Genomic DNA, 22,207 nt, shown 5'->3' with positions numbered 1-22,207 from the left:
CGAAAGAGAGAAAGAGAGAGAAATAAAGAGATGAATAAGAGAAATATAAGAAGGTTTTTTCATTTCATGCCATCTCACTTTGACCGTAGCCTTCACCTATATTATTATTATTATTATTATTATTATTATTATTATTATTATTAGTAGTAGTAGTAGTAGTAGTAGTAGTAGTTATAGTAGTAGTAGTAGTTATAGTAGTAGTAGTAGTAGTAGTAGTTATAGTAGTAGTAGTAGTTATAGTAGTAGTAGTAGTAGTAGTAGTAGTAGTAGTATTAGTAGTAGTAGTAGTTGTTGTTGTTGTAATATGAAAAGAGAACGTTTCAGTCTGTGAGTAACGATAATTACTAACAGTTAACACTCGCTGCTTGGCAACGTTGGCTGACGCTGACTGACTGACGCCAATAGATTCTGCTAGCATGCAGCGCGGTTTGCAGATGCAATTGCAACTTAGACTGTATTCTTGCAATTTAGTAATTTGAAAATGGATAGTAATGAAAAAAAAAATGAAATGAAATCATTAAGTTTAACGTCCCACGATTATGCCGGTTAGGCTAAAGGAGACGGTGATAATGAGGAATGAATGAAATGGTGGAATGAAGAAAGTGGGAGAAAACGGGAGAACCCCGAGAAAACCCACGAGCACGGTGTTTGTCCACCACAAAGTCCACACGGCGCGAGCTGGGATCGAACCAGGGACCCCAAGCACCGGAGGTGAACGCTCTACCACTGAGCCACCGCGCAGAGACAAAAGTGACGTTTCGTTGCTCCTGGTGTTTCGTTGATATTGAAAATGCGACATTAGATACTCAAGGTTTTTACATATTAATATCTTAAATAAAGTTCTAAGTATGTGACGTCTACGTTGTACCTTCACACTTCAGCTTTTCAAAGTAGCTGGTTAAATGATCCGAATATTTCAAGTTAAATATATAACGGACGCATCCATTTTGAATTCTTTGGAGTCTACTCGATAGATGGTTGCCCAAATCTAAATAAACCTTATTGTAATATTTTATTCTAGAAAGCCCTAACTTCCACAAGTTTCTTTTTTATGTCGTAATTCACATCTCCAGCGATAAAGCTGTTGATAACATTTACGTATTTTGATAGCTCTCGGAAAAAAAAAATGTTCATATGGTGATGAATGTGTCCGATATGCCACTGAGACTTAGGCCGGTTGTTTACCGATTGTTATTTTTGCTAATGAGATATTTAGTTTTATTAGGTGTTATGTTAACAGATTTACAATGAATCTTTACTGGTAAGATTTCTTTAATATAAATTATCCCACCCTCTCTTATCATTTCTATATAGCATATACACTGATAATCTAACCAAATCGTCATCTGAAGAATTTTCAATCATATTTTATTAACTAAATGCAGTACATGTCAAGAGGACAGAATAACGCAAGAAACTCGTCGAATGTGCTCAAGAGAGACTGACTATTGACATGACATATTTTAAGCACTTAATGGTATTTGTTGACAGGCCACGTTGATTTGCAGGGGAAGCAGCAAAAGGAAGTCCTGAGGATTTTAAACTCATAGAGATGTTGTCAAGTTCCGTTATGAATGGAACAAATGAATCTCGTCTTGCTATGTCACTATTTGTATCATTTGACATAAAAATAACTTAAGATTCTGATCAAATTATTAAGTGAAGTAGTATTATGGCTTCCCAGCATGCCTCGTACATACACTAAGAATGATATCAAGCTATTACATTTCACCAACACTATTTTAATGCCACTATTGTAAATCTCATTTTCATTTTTAGATCAAAAGATCCAATATGTTTCAGGTTTAAAAAAAAAAAAAAAAAAATTCTTGTAAGCCTTATATCTTGAGAACTACATATAGTATACCCAAACCCAAACTATAACTTAACTCAGTATGATGTGCTTATTCCATATAAAAAAAAATAAATAAATAAATAAAAAAAAAAAACGAAAACTTGATTTAGACTTCTAATTTTATAACCTTATGAATCTACTATAGCTATTTCTTGCCATTTATCTCCTTATATATTAAACTACTTTTCTACTAACTTATATATCATTTTTTTTTTTGCATTTTTTAGCCCTAAAGATCCATATAACCCTCGAAATGAAACTAGCGTTTAAACATTTTGTGATTCCCGATCCAAAAATGCCTCGAAAGATCCAATATATTTCAATCAAAAATATTTTTGTACACCTTATACCTGGAGAACTCATATAGTGTAGCCAAACCCAAATTATGACTTAACGTAGTATGATGTGATTATTCCGTAAAAAATACGAAAACTCGATTTAGGGCCGTTTAAAAATTGTGTGGCCCCTCATCCAAAATCACAAGGCCAAGATTCCAATCATGTTTCACTTTCTTCGCCAAGATCGCAATCTTTTGATGCGTTTTTTTTTTTAAACATTCGTAAAATTCTTGAAAAAGATTTCAATATTTTGATCAATTGTTTTGGGCCATTCCTAAAATTCTTGTTTGTTTTGTTATCAGAAATAAAGTCATAAACATTGTTTACGACACTGTGGTGCACAATAATCGGTTTATGTGATCATTTTGACATTCAAATAAACAAAATTTGAAGAAATCATTTCTGGTGTTTGTATATATACCTTCACATAGCAAATGTTTATTCTTATGTACGATATTGTTTAAGAGTAATTTTTATGTAATATATTATTCAAGAGCACCAAAATCCGGGAACTCCCTTGCATACGCCACTGTTTTTAAGTATAGTATCTGTTACACAATTCACTTAAATTTATCTTTTCTTTTTGTTTTGTTTTTGATAAATTTTAGAGGATTAAGATATGTCTTTTGTATAATTTGCCATTTTATCATCAAGTTTCTGTGAGTGTAATATTTCGTAATTACTGTATTTCTAATTTTATAACCTTATGAATCTATCTATAGCTATTTCTTGCCATTTATCTCCTTATATGTTAAACTACTTTTCTACTAACTTTTTTATAGCCCTGAAGATCCATATAACCCTCGAAATGAAACTAGCGTTAGATGGTGTAGGAGGATTTAAAACCGAGCACAGAGGCCTTGTCGATGTTAAAGTAAGTATGGTAAAATTTGCACCATTATTCTTAAAATATGACTGACAAAGTGGTGTAACTGTGTTATTTTAAACTTGATTTGACTGAAACTAATAAGGAGATGTAGAATTAGCCACATAGTAGTTATGTAGATACAGTATTCGGAGTGAAGTGAAAGTGCTGGGCCAAGAGGAGAGAAGGTTAGTCATGAAATGGAAAGAAGCAAGATTTGTTGAAATAGAAGGTAATAGAGTCATGAACTGGATTTCAGGACTTAATATTGATGAACAGTGGAATTTTATTAAGGAGCCTATTAAGTTATTATTAATTGAATAAGTTAATTGTACAGGTTTATTTTTCTAAATTTAGTACTACTTATTTATTTAGTTGTTATTTATGTTATTTATTTAGTATTCATATTTAATAAGTTAATTGTAGAGATTATTTTGTACATTAGGTTAGGCGTATTTATAAGATATTGATGTATGTGGTGTAAACAAACAGGGAAAAGGGAATTAACAATGTTGTTTCTGTTTTATATTTTGGTTTGTGATTGAAGAGGGTTGGATGTAGTAGCACATGGTAACCAATCAGGTTTCAGGAATTTTTTCTCTGTCTCTTATATATAAAATCCGTCATTATCTGTATATTTATAGTGTCTGATGAAGACAAGTGAATAGTTGACGAAACTGTTACACGTCAATAATTTTCTACAATAAAGGTATTGCTTTGCTCAGCCAGTGGTTTAAATTAGATTTAAGTCTATGATAAGCAAAGCTCATACAATGGAAAATAATACAGTATTCGGAAGAAAATATGCAGTGTCAATATATTGTTGCAAATATGACGAAAGAGTGTACAGAATACTAATAGAGTTTTGTTACTAGGATACTTTATCACATTCAAATCAACAATTTCGTTAATAAAAGGAATGGGTGTCCAAGAAAGCCATTTAGAGATGGCAGATAAGGACTAAATCAGTAAATAGAGCTTCTCACTTAAGTATTCCGCCATCGGAAGATATAATAGTTCCATATTTTTGATGTTTATATTCTTGTAGTTCGAGAAAAGAAATAAGTATTAAGGTCGACAGTTAAATGCTGTTTTGTGGAAGATTGATTCTTTGGACGTATTCAGTTTTATGTTATCGTATGTTCATTATTATTTTTATTATTACACAGCCACACACACACACACACAAAATAAATAAATAAATAAATAAATAAATAAATAAATAACAGTTTTGTGCACCGAACCCCAGGGTATGGATTCGATGTATTTTGTTACACAGAATCCAAATTTCGAAACCCCAGGGTATGGATTCGATGTATTTTGTTACACAGAATCAAATTTTTGAAACCCCAGGGTATGGAATCGATGTATTTTGTTACACAGAATCCAAATTTCGAAACCCCAGGGTATGGATTCGATGTATTTTGTTACACAGAATCAAATTTTTGAAACCCCAGGGTATGGAATCGATGTATTTTGTTACACAGAATCCAAATTTCGAAACCCCAGGGTATGGATTCGATGTATTTTGTTACACAGAATCAAAATTTCGAAACCCAAGGGTATGGAATCGATGTATTTTGTTACACAAAATCAAAATTTCGAAACCCAAGGGTATGGAATCGATGTATTTTGTTACACAGAATCAAATTTTTGAAACCCCAGGGTATGGATTCGATGTATTTTGTTACACAGAATCCAAATTTCGAAACCCTAGGGTATGGAATCGATGTATTTTGTTACACAGAATCCAAATTTCGAAACCCTAGGGTATGGAATCGATGTATTTTGTTACACAGAATCAAATTTTTGAAACCCCAGGGTATGGAATCGATGTATTTTGTTACACAGAATCCAAATTTCGAAACCCCAGGGTATGGATTCGATGTATTTTGTTACACAGAATCAAAATTTCGAAACCCAAGGGTATGGAATCGATGTATTTTGTTACACAAAATCAAAATTTCGAAACCCAAGGGTATGGAATCGATGTATTTTGTTACACAGAATCAAATTTTTGAAACCCCAGGGTATGGATTCGATGTATTTTGTTACACAGAATCCAAATTTCGAAACCCTAGGGTATGGAATCGATGTATTTTGTTACACAGAATCCAAATTTCGAAACCCTAGGGTATGGAATCGATGTATTTTGTTACACAGAATCAAATTTTTGAAACTCCAGGGTATGGAATCGATGTATTTTGTTACACAGAATCAAATTTTTGAAACCCCAGGGTATGGAATCGATGTATTTTGTTACACAGAATCCAAATTTCGAAACCCCAGGGTATGGATTCGATGTATTTTGTTACACAAAATCAAAATTTCGAAACCCAAGGGTATGGAATCGATGTATTTTGTTACACAGAATCAAATTTTTGAAACCCCAGGGTATGGATTCGATGTATTTTGTTACACAGAATCCAAATTTCGAAACCCTAGGGTATGGAATCGATGTATTTTGTTACACAGAATCCAAATTTCGAAACCCTAGGGTATGGAATCGATGTATTTTGTTACACAGAATCAAATTTTTGAAACCCCAGGGTATGGAATCGATGTATTTTGTTACACAGAATCCAAAATTCGAAACCCCAGGGTATGGATTCGATTTATTTTGTTACACAGAATCAAATTTTTGAAACCCCAGGACGATTGACCGTATGAATTTCATTATGTGCGAATTGAATAAGGAGGACATAGGTTTTTTCGCCCATAAAACAAAATTGACAAGGCCAATCGTCCTGGGGTTCAAAATTTGGATTCTGTGTAACAAAATATCAAAATATATCGTATCCATATATCCTGGGGTCCGCTCCACAGATTTTTTTGTATGCCTGTGTTACATGTATCCTCTCTATCCAAAATTGCTTAAGGTTTTTGCCCATAAAAAATTGGCACGGCCAGTTGTCTTGGGGTTTCGAAATTTGGATTCTATGTAACAAAATACATCGAATCCATACCCTGGGGTCCACTGAACAGAACTTTTTTTTTTTTGTATAGGTGTGTTACGTATACCCTCCCTATCCAAAATAGCTCAAGTTTTTCACCCATAACAAAAAAATTGACACGATCGATCGTCTTGGAGTTTCGAAATTTGGATTCTACGTAACAAAATATGTCGGATCCATACCCTGAAATCCGGTGCACAAAAATTTATTTGTGTGTGTGTTCGTGTGATTATGTTTTATTGTTAATTAAAAATACTACAGCCATTATATAATATGAACATACTATGTAATCTAAAATGACCAGGGTTTCTAGAGAGTATTCCATTTTATAACGGTGAGCCTGTAAATTAATTGTGATATAATTAAACATAAGTAACTCTAAAAGCAATGTATTTTATAAATTGAATTATTTTGTATTTGGAAGTTTTTTCTCTTATCTCCTAAATCTTTTAATTAGTGATCAACATGATTATTTTAAATTCTCTCTCTCTGAGTTTAAATAAGGTTTTTATCCTTTGGTACGATGTCGTTTTAATTTATCTTCTAATAAATAATCTACGTGTATCTTTCTCATCCTAACTTTTCTTTTACTTTTCCTTGTAACGCAACACAAATCCATTCCAAGTGTTGCGATAGATAAACTATCATCTTATTTCCTCTATTAGAAAATTTGTTGTTAAAATTTGTCTATTTTCGTTAGTCTCTCAAAATTTCATTTCTCTTCTTTTGTAGTCAGAGTTCGTACATCATTCTCTGTTAACACCGAATATTAAAAGCTTCCAAGGTTTATTTTCCCACCTTCCCCAGTGTCCAGTCTTCAGATAGGACCCGCAAGTGGAATATACCATGCTTTTACAACTTGAAATTCTTAGGTGTTTATTGCTGTTCTGTCTTTTGAAGTGGTTTTTGACTGTCTTGATAATCTGTGTAATATTTGTATTTTCTTCCATGACAAGGAACACAATTGATACCCGAAGTATGTAAATTGATTCACTTAATCTTTAGAATGTTGGCAAGTTAAGATTATGTCTTGAATTTAGTTTGCTTTCCTGTGCTCAAATGTGCAATTATTTTTTTTCAATTGAACTCACTGACCAATATTTTGTATTATTAATGAAAAATTGAAATAAAAAAACGGTATTTATTTTCAAATTTAATTTTCTTTTCCAGGGGAAAGGTCTCATGGACACGTACTGGTTAACGGGTAAAGATGGTGGAATTTCTAGAGCCACTGAATTGGATACTCCTGGTTTTTTCGAAGACGTGCAACCAGTGTTTATAAGACGATTACGAGATGAATATTACATATAACAACGACTGTTCTGTGTCCCTTTGGACATTCAGTCAAAATTTGGAGAAGAGATTTGGATTCAAACCTTTGTTATTCATGATTCGTATCCTCAACACTCATGAATGGACCATTAATATAGAGCAAAATACTTTTTTTCCATGAGATTAGAGGAAATGCAAGGAATGTTTGTATAAGGGTTTGCTGTGCACCTGAATTGTCATTAAGTAAACTTTTGCTAATATATGTATGAAATCGACAGAAAAAGAATCTCAAATATATTTCGTAACAACAAGAAACCTATAAATATGTTAAGTAGTTTGAACGGGATTTAAGTACAAGAGCTGGGATCTATCTCATGACCTGTGAATGTAAAATTATTATACGAACTGACACTTCTCGGATAACGAAAGTAAAACCAACTACCGTTGAACTTATACAAAGTAATGAATGAAACCAAGTGAAAATTATTTATTTAAAAAAAGGTTGTGAGAAAGAAAGTTTGTTACTATTGTTTTCATTGTGTGAAAGTGAAGTACAAGAACTTGGTCTGAACGATGTACCAAAAAGTTCTAGATAATATTCTTAAAGTGTAGTTTTACTTTAGCTAATTTACATTTAAAATATATTTTATCATGAGATTACACATGGTTTAAGAAATACTAATGCAATGCATGAATATTTTACATTCCAATGTAACTTTGATCTGAATCTCATTGTTCATACTAACAAAGTTTTAAAATATGAAAAATATTTCTTCTTAATGTTTCATAAATGAAGACCTGTGATTATGGAAGCTTGTCTGTGGCATTTATAATTGTAGGTGACGAAGTAACAACGGACTTGATAACGATGAAGAAAATTTTGAAACGTATCACCAAATTATTTGCGATGATGAGTGTGCTCTTTCTGTATATGTGTAAACAAGTCACTGAATGATATAATTGATACTTTAATTAGTGTCGTGCGTATATGTGTGTGTATGTTTCTGACAAGGACTTTTTAAAAAAAGTTACTTTTTTGAGAGATTTTACTGTGCTATTGACTGGACTGTGTGAAAAATAATCAAATGTGATTTATTCACTTTGTATTAACGAACTTTACAGTGCTTTTATTGTGCTATAGATTGTTTATATGCGTATTGTGCGAGAAATCTTCGTATATAATCTGAGAGTTTCAAGCTTATCATATACTTCTATATTTACTAAGCAAAGATACTATTTTGAGATATTATATATTCAAAATGTTCTATTGGTACTGTCATGTAGATAGTGAATTTTATTCTTCTTTTGTGATATAAAGTTTTACTATCTTTATGGAATGAATACTGTAAAATTGGCCATATTTATAACTTTGTCATTTGCTTCAGCATACGCTATTGTTATTTTGTAAGTTTGCCACTTACGTAACTTTGACCAATGTCCATCTTCGAGAGGTTTAAATTCACTTGATAATCTTAAGGATCGCTGCTATTTTGTTTAATATTGGAAACCGATTGAAGCTAAGCTAATTGCCTTGTAAGTTGGATTGTTATTTGTGGAAGATTGATCGTTAGCAAAGCAACAAACTTGTATCTCTATCCTGTTTATTAAGAGAGTTTACTTATACTAGACGAACAATATCTATTCACGGTGTAAATAAGAAGTAACGAACGCATCACTTAAATTACCTAAATACCCTTCACGAAACACTAGGCTTCCTTGGTTGATAATTTAGGAGTTAAAAAAAAATACAAATTTACTAGGTAAAACTACGAGAACATTACCTACACATTCAAACTTTTAGGAATATATCTTCTTCTTGATTAGTTCTTCTGAAACAATCACTTTACTTAGCGTACAGCGGACTACTGTTCGGGAAAGTGTTCCAATGTTCTGGCTACCGTCTCATAAACATTTAATTTTTTTTTCATACTAATTTTAAATTGCGGTCAAATTCTCTCTAGTCTATATTTAACCTACTGCTAGTGATTTTAATGAGAATGCCTTTCGTAGCTAAAAATGAAGTAAATTTTTAAGTTATTGCAGTTAAAGCTGTACACCATCCAGTGTATATGTAGCTCAATGCCTGGTCAAATGTTTTATACTTTGATAGCAACTTGAAATACTTCGTCAAGAACAGCAATTTTCTAAAGAATACCATTTTCTCCTTGATGAATATATATATAGTCTCTCTGCAACAATATTGTTTCTCTGAATAAAGGAAACATTAATCCCTCAATCCTGTTATACCTAACAGTTCAGTGCGTAAAAAGTGGTTAATTTGAAATTCACCAAATGTTTGAATTACTGAAAAATCTGCATAATATACAGTTCGTTCAAATTTTATGAAGACGAAATATTTTTTTTTTTTTATCTAGTGATTTGTTATATAAAATTTCCTTTCTCCAGTTTATGCCAATAACGCCTTAGATCAGAATGAAACTTATTTCTTAAGTAAACTCAATTTAAAAGGAAGAATATCCGAAATTTTTAGATGTGTAGATGACAGTCCATTTATTGAAAAAAAATGAAAGATAATTATTTTCTTCTAGAAAATTGTTCTAATAATATTCATCATAAGATTAAAGAATAGTGGATAAAGAAGAAAATAGCCAATTCATATTTTTACAACAAAATAAAGTTTTAGACAAAAATATACGGAAAACCAAAAAGATTGGTTAATATATTCATTTTGAATCCGCTCATCCGCTTCAAATGAAAACCAAGGTTGGAAATATTTCTTAAGTTTTTGGAGAGCACAGAGACAGCATCCTATGGAATAAGCTTCTTTAAAAGTTGTTATACATTTTCAAGTGTATGTTAGACCGACCCCTTGGTTTCCTGTATATCCTAAGAGAGCAATAATTTGAAATATTTTAACATCGGTTTCTTTTTTTTTTTCCTTGAATAAAAACTTTCACTCACTTAATTACTAAAACTATCGGAGTTAAGAGGTTCATGCCTGCTATTTTAAAAAAAGAGAATATTTACTGATTATATTTATCAGCTCAAGTAGCAAGAAAGCTTTCGGTCAATTGGCACGTGCTTGGCTTTTGACTTTCTATGCTTCCACTTTCAGCTCATGTTTTCATACAACCTTCCTTTTGTTGTACTTCAAAGCGATTCCTTAGACCCTTGACAGAGCGTCATAGCATCACTGGACGTTCATTAGCTATTGACTTGCCGCCTGCGTAAAACGCTTGTGTTAAGCTTGAATGGAACACTGAATGCTGGATTGCCGACATATAACTTCGTTACTGGAATCCAGCTTGAGGCATGCTTGCACGCTTTCCAATTAAGCTGGATACAAGTTTGGCTGACTTGCAATGCAAGCTTACAGCAAACGATTTGCAAGTTGTCTCTGCTATTTGGGAGAGAGCATTTACCAGCAGCTGATTACGTTTACCAAAGCGAAAATTTTATTCTTTACAAAATAGCTGCTCTTTGCGGAATACTTGAAATTACTTCATATTATTTGGAGTATTTAATGATCAATTGAATTAGAAATAATACCGAATATTGTTAAGCTTCAGATGCAACAGCTATGAAGTAGACTCGCTTTACGAAATAAATTTGAATGCTTTTATGTTAAAACTACCAGCTATAGATTAACTTTAGACCAGAGAGATTTTGATTGCACTTCTGAATTTTTACGGAACATTCGATGTTTCAGAATCTCCCATACAGTGTAGGTGAAGTGATAATTTTAGCTCATCTCACCAGATGGAAATTATATTTGCCACTCTATATAATATCAATGTGTTTACAACAGGAATTTTGATCGTTTACTTCTGACAGCGACTAAGAAATTGTGCAGAAATTTTTGGGAAAATGCTAACGCTAAGTTCATAATTTTTTCTTAATTGATTTAATTAAAACTGTCCCATATTTTGTCAGTTTCATTATTATCGTTGTTGAAACCACAGATAAAATTGGGGGTTAATGGTGATAGGGTAATTGTGTTTATTGAGGTTCACTGTCTCGTTTCAGCACGGTGCTATATGAAACGTGGACTTAAGAGAACAGGGTGAAATCTGAACCTCCGTTATGCATTTAATATTCTTCCACTGGAAAACGAACCCGAGATCCCGTATACCAAAGGCGCGCGCGCTAGCTACGAGGTCAGAAGTTAATGGAGCCGAAAAATAAATTTACTATCGGACTCCAAACACCAGTAATCAATGGTTGGGCCCAGACCAGGACGCATCACCCGTGGTGAAACAGGGGCTGTTTGAACACAGTCATGCTTAAAGTATGTTGAAGGTCCCGTCCACTGGAAACTTGTTTCTAATTGTCGTGCTGTGAAAGCTGAACTATACTGTGAGTAACTGGAACAAAAGTATCAAGAAGTAACACAAAGTCCTCACAATTTAATCAACCTCAAACGTCTGTTGGTACAGCAGCACATTGCTTCACATTCCATAGATCTCGTGCAAACCAAGAAGAGTTCCGTAACTTTGGAGGCGTTGAATTGTTACAATACCCAAAGTACAGCCTGACTTAGCACCTTCGGATTACTACTTGTTAAATAGAATCGGACACTTCTTTCGTGGTAAAACATTCGCCAATGAGGATGATGTGCTGCGGAAAGCTTCTATATGTATGTTAACATGCTAGGTTTATATGTTTGTCTCCAATCTTTTCGACAATGAGGTCTTGAAAATCACAAGCACTAGAAACGTGCCATTTTCGCTGGTCGATTCCGAATTCTGTGTAGATTGTCCAGTTCTAATTAATATTTAAAAAACGTGGTCATTATTTCTCTTACATTTTTAGGGGCACACTGGAAGTGTTAATTAAAAAAATACCATATTCTGTGAGTTATACATTTCAACACAACACAGTTGTATACAGGGGTTGTATATCTTTGAGGCGTTTGCTTCATGGAAAAATGATAATGAGAAACGAAGGGTAACCATTTCCCCAGGCTAAGATGAATCTTTATTGTTTGGAGTGTTTTGCCCAATGAACACCATATATCACTGACATTATAATTAATTGTGTATGTAATGTATTTGCTTATTACGTACTGCATGCACGAAGAAAGAAAACACTAATCATACATGAACTAGAAACTCCAACCAGAAATAGGCTCAAATTTTGCAAACGGTGAAAGATATTGAAAAAATAATCAAAAAATGTCTCTTTATGATATCTCTTGCCGATTTTTATCAAGACATCCTTCACTTGTGTCTGTAAAGGGACATGTACAGATGTTGTGAGAAATGACAAGGAAATTCATGTTCATCTGTGAACGATGCGCTGTGTAGAAAGAGAGGTTCATATATATATATATATATATATATATCTATATATATATATATATATATATATATATATATTAATGTGTGTGTGTGTGTGTGCTTTATTTTTCTCCGTAACTACTGGCTGCATTGGAACGAAATTAGGTGGGACGAGCAGCCCATTGACTATGGAATAAAAGTAGCTATATTTGTTGGTCGAGCTCGCCCTAGCTACTGATGGATGTGAACGAAATTTTTTTGAGCAAATAGCCCATCGTCTAAGGAACAAATGATACTATTTGATGGTTGAACTTTGTCAGGACCAAACATTCACGCCATGGCTTCTGATTTTGGTTGACTACTCGTCCCAGTTTAGTTTAACTCTTTGGTTTTTAACTTTAGTAGTTTTGTCATTAGTAGCAGTATAATTGGAGAAAATTCTGCAGTCTTAGTAAAACAGGGGAGAAGAACAAGTTTGTAGCTTTGTTTACACATAATTAGGCTTTTATTAATCAGTAGCAATCGATAAGTGTCATTGTAATTGAAAGATTTCGAAGAACAGTACTTGATCTCAAACGCTAAGCACTCATTGAAATGTCTACATGAATTTGTTTACTAAATCTTTCATGCCAATTTCAAACTATTTTCAACTTTCTCAACAATGTCTGTTAGAATTTAATCAACAAAATTATTGCAGAAGATAGGATGAACAATTTTGATAATATCTACGTATTAGTAGGTTTAACTAGGCAACCACATACAGTTATTTAGAACTTCAACAGAAACAAAACAATTGATTAACAGATAGTAGTAAAGTATACTTTGGTGAACTCAAATAATAATTGATCTTAAGGAATCTAAACTCCAGATTCTTTCTTGTCTTTTTTTAAATGAAATAATGAAGATAAGTTATCGAATTATTTCAAAGTTATCTGAGTTAAATCTAATATATATATAATAAAATGGAAGAGGTCATGATTGATAAGATATTTGTCTCCAATCATATCGAAGATAAAATATAAACAGGAGTTAGAAGTACGAAATTATCACAAAGAGAAATTCTAAAACACATGTACTTTTGGTATAACTGTTTGTGATCCTTAACTCGCATCCTTAAAATATAAAATATAAGTATCGGACAATTATCATTAATATAATGATAAGCATGAGGGTCTGGTTTAAAAAAAAAATAACTGAATTTCTTTCTTTAGAATCTGATCAATTTGTTCTAACTGTCTCGGTTATTTATCAGGAAGAGTTCTTCTTTCTTTAAAAAATAAATATTTAATGTAAGAATTATCACTGATGAGATAAGTATAGCTTTAAGAATTCTTTTTTGTATGATATATTATCATCCGATAAATAATAGTCTTTTTTGCACTTAGAAAAATCCGTTATCCAGACAGCGGTACAAATATACGAAATCTTTATGTTTACTACGAAAATCAGTACGAAGCATATGCTATTCATATGGTACGTACGTACTGCCCTTTTCCAACTTACATGTTACATCATGCCGTTTCAGGATGTCTGACATCTAAGTCTTAAGTATATTACATACATATACGTATGTTACATACGTCCATCTGTATGTGAGATCCTGGCCGCTTATATAAAGTTCTTTTGTTCTTACAGAAAGTACGTTTATTCGGGACACTTATACGGATAGTACGTATAAAATATACTTTATTAGATATACATTTGCTGTACGTTAACTCCAAAAACTATAGGATTTACACATGTAAATCGTATGTTTTTACGTACGCCGCATATTTTTTCTCAGTGTGATAATAGAAATGCCTTTTTTTTTGTTTACACAGGATACCAGAATAAGGTTTAATGAATATAAAATCGGAAATTTGAATATTGTAAAAATTGACCTCCTTTGCCCCCATTAGGAGCAAAGTTTCGAAAATTCTGAAAAACATAATTCCTAGTTTTTAATTAAGGATTTATATTCCGAATTTCACTCTTTTAACTTTACGCAAAACTACAAATTAGGCATTTTCTGAATAAGTAAAAGAATAGGAAATTTGAATATTACAGAAGTTGCCCTATTTTCTGCTTTAAGAGTAGAATTAAGTTTCAGTTCTTTCTAATGAGTTCATATGATCATTTTCAACTTTAGGAATTTGTAAGATATTCTATTCTTGACGAAATAAGCAATATAGTAATAATAATAAAATGAATTTTTCCATATTGTCCTTTAGGAAATGCATTTGAAAACAATCTTGTCCTATTCTTTCATGCCAAAAGAGTTTTCGGTCCAAATTTCACGTTTCTACCTATAGTAGCACGGTAGCTTCCGCTTGTGCTTTGAGTCATTTTTACTATTCTATGCGTAATAGTATATAGATGAATTTAACAGCCAAGTTCGCGCCTGGAACGAAATCTTAAATCACTGAAATATGTGTTACCACTAATATCTTGACTTATTTGTGCCATCAACCAATTTTTCAAAACTTGACTAAGAATTGTCTATCGATTTCAACTTGAGGAGCTTGGAAATTTTGTTTTCGTGACTTCCTCATTTCGAATGTCTCTTGCACTTTCTCTACTTTCGAAACTTTTCTCTGCAAAATAATAATTATTTAGAAGCTATGAAATCGGTAAAAAGTGTAGAACTTCTTCAATCTGCATTCTTGCAACTTGATACAACAAATTATTTTCTTGGCTCGTGTGGTATCACTGGTGTTTAGTGGGGCATAATGCATTTACCATTAGCGAGTGTTGAACGTTTATTCACCAACGCACTGCTAAAAGAATCCTGTCGTTTTTTTTTTTTTTTTTTTTTACCAACTTGCTGTGTTACGGTTTTCTTCACTGCTAAAATATCATATTAAGTTCATTTTAATTAGTGCTAAAAACATCCTTGGAATAAAGTCCTTGTTTAAGTATTGGTACAATCGCATTCCTTTAATTTAGAGTTACTTTATTTTTGAATTTTAAAAAAAGAAAGTGCACTACTGAACTGATTATTTCTGTGACTTAGTTTCCAAGTATTCCTTGCAACTTCTTTTTCTTCAGGAAATTTGTCTTACATATGATCAAGGATCTTATAAAATAGAGGATCTGCCCTTACAACAAAATCTTGAAGCCATACGTCACGGTTTCGCCACCCCTACTTTGCCCACTCCGCCCAATAGGATCGCAATGTTTTGAGCCAACAATCATGGCGGAAACGAAAGTAGCCAATCAGACGATGGTGGAAACGAGAGTAGCCAATCAGACGTGCCGATGCTCGGTTGTTTTTTTGGCTTCATTGATTTATAGGATGATGATACATATGGGCAGATCCTCTATTTATAACATCCTTGCATATGATACTATCATATCAGGGGCATTTATTGTATGTATTGCAAGTCGTAAGAAAATATTGATATCAAGTTTTAAGTGTTAAAACTTTTTTTTGTTTCATTTTTTGGTTAAGTCTTTGTTCATTCACTAGATTAGCCCCATCGTTGTTTTGTTCAAGCCTAGCTTAATTCGATGGAAATTCGCGATCCACCCTATTGTCAGGTAATCAAAAAATATCTAAAACGAATAGATACACAAGAATAGAGGTGCAACCATGCAGAGTTGACTAAGGGAATTTAAGGAATCTCTAAAATTGCAAAAAAGTATTTTTTTTTTGTTTGTTTGTTGAAGTTAAATGTCCCGTTTTAACACTAAGGCTATAAGAGACTTGGACCTTGTCCAGAATGGAATCTGTACCCCGTGCTAGCAACATCTTGAAAATGACTAACCTACGAAATGTTACTATTTTTTAAGTTCATAGCAAGAAAAAGTGGTAGCTTGTTCCAATAAGGTTTACTACTCTAGAAATTTAACTATGTTACAACAGTTTCCTGGTTCTGGTCATTATTAAGTCCTTGTACTCTGTTACAGTATTATTTATCATTATCTTTTTGAATGGAGTTACCAATTTCAATGCAGCGACCCCTTTAGGAAAAGAAGTAAAAAAAAAAGAAAGAAAGAAAGAAAGAAAGAAAGACAATTTACGTTATTGAAAATTGTACACCATAAGAATACATTTGTTTTTCCTTAGCATGCTTCCCGCCTAAAGGATGCAGCATCTGTTTGTCACGCGTTCTTGCCACGCTACGGCTAATTTGCAAGTTACAATACGCTAGAAAACACAGCAAAACGCCACACCACTTACAAATCACTGTAACATACTTGTTCGCATATGGCACTTCAAACAGCCGCCAAATTGCAATGACCTCATTTGATAGGCTGGCTGAGAACCAACGGCACCTACACGACAAAACCAATAAGACGTCTATTGGATTAAAATGTTCACGTGAGTGGTAGCAGAAAATAACTTTAAATGCCAGCTAAGTGCACTTGCGGGAAGGGTGCCAAGATAAAACAAATGTACTCTAGATCTATGTTGGAAGGTGAAGCTATACATAACGTTTATCAAAGTACAGTAAACCTTCCATTATCCAGATAAATTGTTCTCGATATAATCTTGATGTAGAGAAATGGTGTTAATTGGAAAATTATCTCTAAAATTAATAATGCTGTTAATTGGAATATTATCTCTAAAATTAATTTACTGAAAAGGTGAGCTTAATGTATGTTGAAAATAAGATCACTTTTAATTCAATTTGCTTTAAATATAGGAAATTCCAACTAAAATTTCAACGTTGGATTAAATAGGAATTTCAAAGAAGATTTTTATATTTACGAATGAATATCTAGAGTTTGCAGTTCAATAAATATTTTTCTTTTCTTTTTTTTATTTTTGGAGAATGTTTTTTTTTTTTTTTAAATTTTCGGATATAGGCATATATCCGGGCATTTGGAGATCCGGATGAAGTTACACTGATCGTGAAACAATTTTATACGGCCTTAAAAAATAAAGTTTCAATTTAAGAGTGAAAAAAACGTAGATTGGGATACGTCCAGCAAGTCCTGTATCTCATCGTAGTACTTATCGTAGCAAATGACCCGAGAAAAATTCTAACACACCCTATCTCATGCTTCTATTGGCTATTTTATTCATCAAGAGAGCAACTTACAGTAGTTATCAGTTTAGTTAGTTACTATATTGCAATGGAATCCGTTAATTTTAGTACAACTGTTAATTTGACGACCTTACACTTTTGTAAAACCTATTAGACTAGTTTCTATTAATGCTTTTAAAACTTTATGAATACTGCTGTATTTGTCAATTTTCCTAGTATGAAGGTAAGCAACTCTTCCTCTAGAATTGCTGAATATCTTTCAATTTATTCCAGCCAGAGTCAGCACTTTTTATACTATATAAGTTAAAATACCCATCCTTCCAACGGGAGGAATAAGGTTTATGCACAATATTTGAAAGTAAAGAAATTAAATAAATAAATAAATAAGAAAAAAACACATACTTATCCTCTTCTCTTATGCAGCCCGCGTAACAAATATGTATTGTTTGGTTGCATAGAAAAAGGCGTTCTTAGAAACAACGAGAAACGTAATAAATATTGACATCCTAACAATCGCACCTCGAGCAGATAATCGAAAAGACGGTTTCGTACGCGATTAGATCTGGTGAAGATATCTCTTTCTTTAAAATTTGGCATCTCTACGAGACACTTTTATAGACAAAGAGCTCGTAACACACACACACATTATTTTACTTATTAGTATAAATGAAGTATGTGTTTCACTTGCTGTTACAGATTCTAAAGCTGATAACGCGCACACACACACATTATTTTATTTATTAGTATAGGTGAAGCGTATCACACAGACACTAAGAAAATTGATAAGCTAGAAGCTAGAAAAATTGACAAGTTAAAGATTAACGAGAAACAAATGAATACTTTTTGACAGAAGGTAACAAGACTCTCATTTATAACAATATAATCACAACACATATTATTCCCTCGTCCTTCTTTTTTCAGTCTCATGAAAAAATATTGGTTTCATTGTAGTAATGTACTTTCCAGGCACGCAACTAGAGGGGGGCTAGGGAGGGCCTGGCCCCCCTAAAGTTTCTGTGCCCTCCCAGACTTCAATACAAAATGCCATCATAAATACAAAAAAAAAAAAAAACAATTTACATATTTGTAAGAGGATTTTTAATGACTTAGCCCCCCCCCCCTAATTTATTCATGGCGTCTCCAAACCTCTGTGGCTGGTAGCGGACCTGGTCCTTTCATAAGCACTTCCCCACTGCGACGTTGATACTTCCTTTGTCCTCAAGGCAAGTTGACGTCATCACAGTTACGGAAACTACCATAGATACCAGATGAATACTAACGCAATAGTGCAGACAGAACATAATTTATTTGTTAGCTTGATTCGATATTTTCTCAACTGTTGTGTAACGTAACGAACATTAAGCTTAAAAGCATATGTCTTAAAATCATAATCACAGCTATGATTATTAAAGAAAATGTGGGCACATTTTAATTATTTAATAGAATTTACACTGTGCTACGTGGCGAATTTGCTACGATACATGCTACTTTGAGAGACAGGGCTACGATTATGTTTCATTAAGAGAATAAAATTCTTTATATGGTTTATGTATTGTAACATAGTGTTGTATAGAATCAGGAATATAAAGAAATGTTATAAAAAAAAATATGAACATGCTTCTTGTAACAGCAGCGTGTTGATATATTTTTGGATGTTAACATTAAATTGTATTATTACTTGTAACTGTTTATTTTCTTCATTATTTCTTTACAAACAAATAAATCCTCAAAGAATTTCTTGGGTTCTCTTCGACATTCGATTATCAAACTGTATTCCACAACAATTACTTTTCAATGAGTGATTTATGTTATATACGAGAAGCAGTGAAAAAGTTCCCGGAATTTTGTTGTAGCCCTTTATTACCACAGTATAAGCTAGGGATGGGCAAAACCGGTTTTTATAAAAACCGGAAACCGGTTCCTAGAAAAAACCGAAATCCGAAAAACCGACATTTCGGTTTTCTACAAACACCGATTCGGTTTATCACCGAAACCAGTTTCGGTTTTCTCTAAAACATGTTCGTTTTTCCACCGAAACCGGTTTGTTTTCTTCAAAAACCGGTTAGGTTTTTGACCGAAACCGGCTTCCTTTTTCACCGAAACGGTTTCGATGAAACCTTTGGAAAAAACAAAACTATTTCTGTGGAAATAAAATCGGTGATCGAAATGCTATTGTGGTCAAAAATAGAACCAACTCTGGAAAAAAAAAAAACGAAATCGGTTTTGAAGAAAACCGAAACTGGATCCGATGAAAACCCAAACTGGTTTTGGACAAAACCAATAACCGGTTTCGGTGAAAACAGAACCGGTTTTGAAGAAAACCGAACCGTTTTAAGAGAAAACCGGTTTCGGTGAAAACGTTTTTTTTTAAATATTCGGAAACCGGTTTCGGTTTTTCTCTAAACCGAAAAACCGATTTTTGTGCCCACCACTAATATAAGCACGCATTTGCGTAATTGCCTTTAGCATTGGCACCTTCGGAACACACACACACACACACACTTGTTCTACCGCAACTGCAATTGGTGGAAACATCGACCGAAGGCCTCTTTTGGTATCTTCCGAAGTTCAGAAGTTGCGTTAATTTTGATCTCTTCTACGTACGGAAAACACCCATTTTTAACTTTGGGAAGAGCCAAACATCCGATGGTGCGAAACTGCTTTTTAAGGGTATCAGACTCTCTGAATCAAATTTTCCCCAATTTGAACATAATGTTTATGCGTTGCTCGATCTGTGAAATTGCGCAAACTGATCACCACATAGGCTACTTCGTTCAGCTACACTACTCGGACACTACCAGTTAAGACGTGTTCACACTTGTTAAATTTAATTAGAATTAGGCAACCTAGGGACTCTATTGCACAAAACTCATTGTCATTGCATCACAAATATCAGAACTACAACAATATTCCGGGAACTTTTTGACTGTCCCTCGTGTGTGTAATATTACAATTATAGTATAATGCAAAATGCATTTTGACAAAGTAAGGGGCATTTAACTCATCTGCAGAAGTAGAAATCGGTAAAATTAAACCAAGAAAAACATCAAGTCATTTCAAAGGAGAAAAAGAATACCGCTTTCTGTAAATTAATTAATCTTAAATATACTTCGTTAATTTCAACAGTTTCCCCATGTAAATAGGGTTTTAGACGTGATACAAAATGTGAAGGGTAGGAGAAGTTACTTATCGCAGTTCATAGAAACTACGAGATGTGCGAGGATGTGTGTGCAGATATTCGTCAATTACAACGACTTTAAAAATGGATTTTTAAGTATGGAAATATGGGCCTAGCTCTAGTGCAGAAAACACAAGACTGTTAAGTAAAATGAGGAGGAAGGAAAAAGAGACAGGGAAGTAATGGATCCAAGGCCGGATCCAAGCCAAGTCTTGCCGCTCCTAGGCCTAAATATGTTTGCTACCCCCCTAAATATGCGTAACAAGTTTAATACAAAAATAAATAAATAAATAAATAAATTAGAAAAATAAACTTAATATATGCATATCTTTGTTGCAATTTTTTAATCATACATTTTAATTATATGGTGATATGGTGAAAATGAAATTTTTAAGTCTTACGTCGCACAGTGGGACGAAATGTCGAAAACGTGGACAAAAGTCTAATTATTGTGCAATTTGGACGAAACTTGTTTTCTTATAGTAACTGACCGTGCTGATTACGAATATGATGTCAAAATTACAAAATTCAAAATGGCGGAAGCAATATGGCGGACATCATTTTTGAAAAAATCGTGTAAATAAGTCCAATACGTGTAAATATATGTTTCCAAGCATGCTGATTTCGAATTTGGTGTTCAAATTTCAAAATTCGAGATGGCGGATTTGATATGGCGGGAAACATTCAAAAAAGTCAAATAAATAAGTCCAAAATTTGTATTTACATGCTTTTAAGCATGCAGATTGTAAATTTTATTCTACAATTGGGGAATTCAAAACGGTGGATGCAATATGGCGGTCAAAATTTTTAAAAAAAGAATTAATAATCAAGTCCGAAACTTGTGTTTATATGTTGATAAGTGAGGTGATGACGAAGCGTACAGGGAATGTTCAAAATTCAAAAGGATAAATAGTTGATACAATACGACAAAAATTAGAAAATGAGTCATATATGATATTTTAATTTCGTTTTATCTTGTTTTTATAATTAAAGAAAGGCACATTGATAAAACACAAACAATACAAAATTTGTTTCTTTATAATAAAAAAAATTCACATTTAAATGTAACATGCTGAGTTTTCTTTGAATCAATGTATTCAGCTGGTTGTTATTGGGATTATTCATCAGTTTCAATTCCAAAATCGCTGATGTCCCCACTTGAACTTTCATCTTCGTCGGAATCGCTTTCCTCGTCGCCTGAATCTCCTTCGCGGTCTTCCGTAATTGGACTTGAGACTAGAAGAGCTTTGGCTTCTGGTAGTAAGCTTTTTGAGTTTTTCGGACGTTATTGACGCAGAGAAGCAATAAATTGTCATGACATCTCAATTTTCTAAACTCGGCTACTTTGGATGGACTGGCTGATAAAACTTCTTTTACTATTTTTGAAGCATCCACGTTCCCAGAAGCTCGAAAACTCATTTGCGCAGCGTATGCTAATTCTTTATCGGAATAATTTGCACGAATATCTTCCGTCCTTCTGCGTTTAGATTTATCTGAAACCTTATCAAATTCTGCTGGTGGTCGTCCAGTTG

At 33.1% G+C, this 22,207-nt stretch overlaps 1 protein-coding gene across 2 annotated transcripts in view; it reads left to right on the top strand.

Moving 5' to 3' along the window:
• The window catches only part of LOC145670989 (uncharacterized), a 427,013-nt gene extending 414,535 nt beyond the window's left edge, over window positions 1-12,478 (top strand). Inside the window, exons 14-15 of one of the 2 annotated variants that reach the window (XM_081739620.1) lie at window positions 2,976-3,067; window positions 7,183-12,478. In XM_081739620.1, coding sequence (XP_081595746.1) covers window positions 2,976-3,067; window positions 7,183-7,323 — 233 coding nt within the window. In that variant the 3' untranslated portion in view covers window positions 7,324-12,478. The remainder of the gene's footprint in view (window positions 1-2,975; window positions 3,068-7,182) is intronic. The other variant, XM_081739619.1, reaches the window with a different exon arrangement.
• The last annotated feature ends 9,729 nt before the right edge of the window (window positions 12,479-22,207 follow it).

Source organism: Thermobia domestica, chromosome 15 (assembly GCF_964235325.1).
Source record: "Thermobia domestica chromosome 15, izTheDome1.hap1.1, whole genome shotgun sequence".
Classification (NCBI taxonomy): Eukaryota; Metazoa; Arthropoda; class Insecta; order Zygentoma; family Lepismatidae; genus Thermobia; species Thermobia domestica.
Note: the sequence above shows the minus strand (reverse complement) of the source record. Positions and strands in the feature narration are given on the sequence as shown.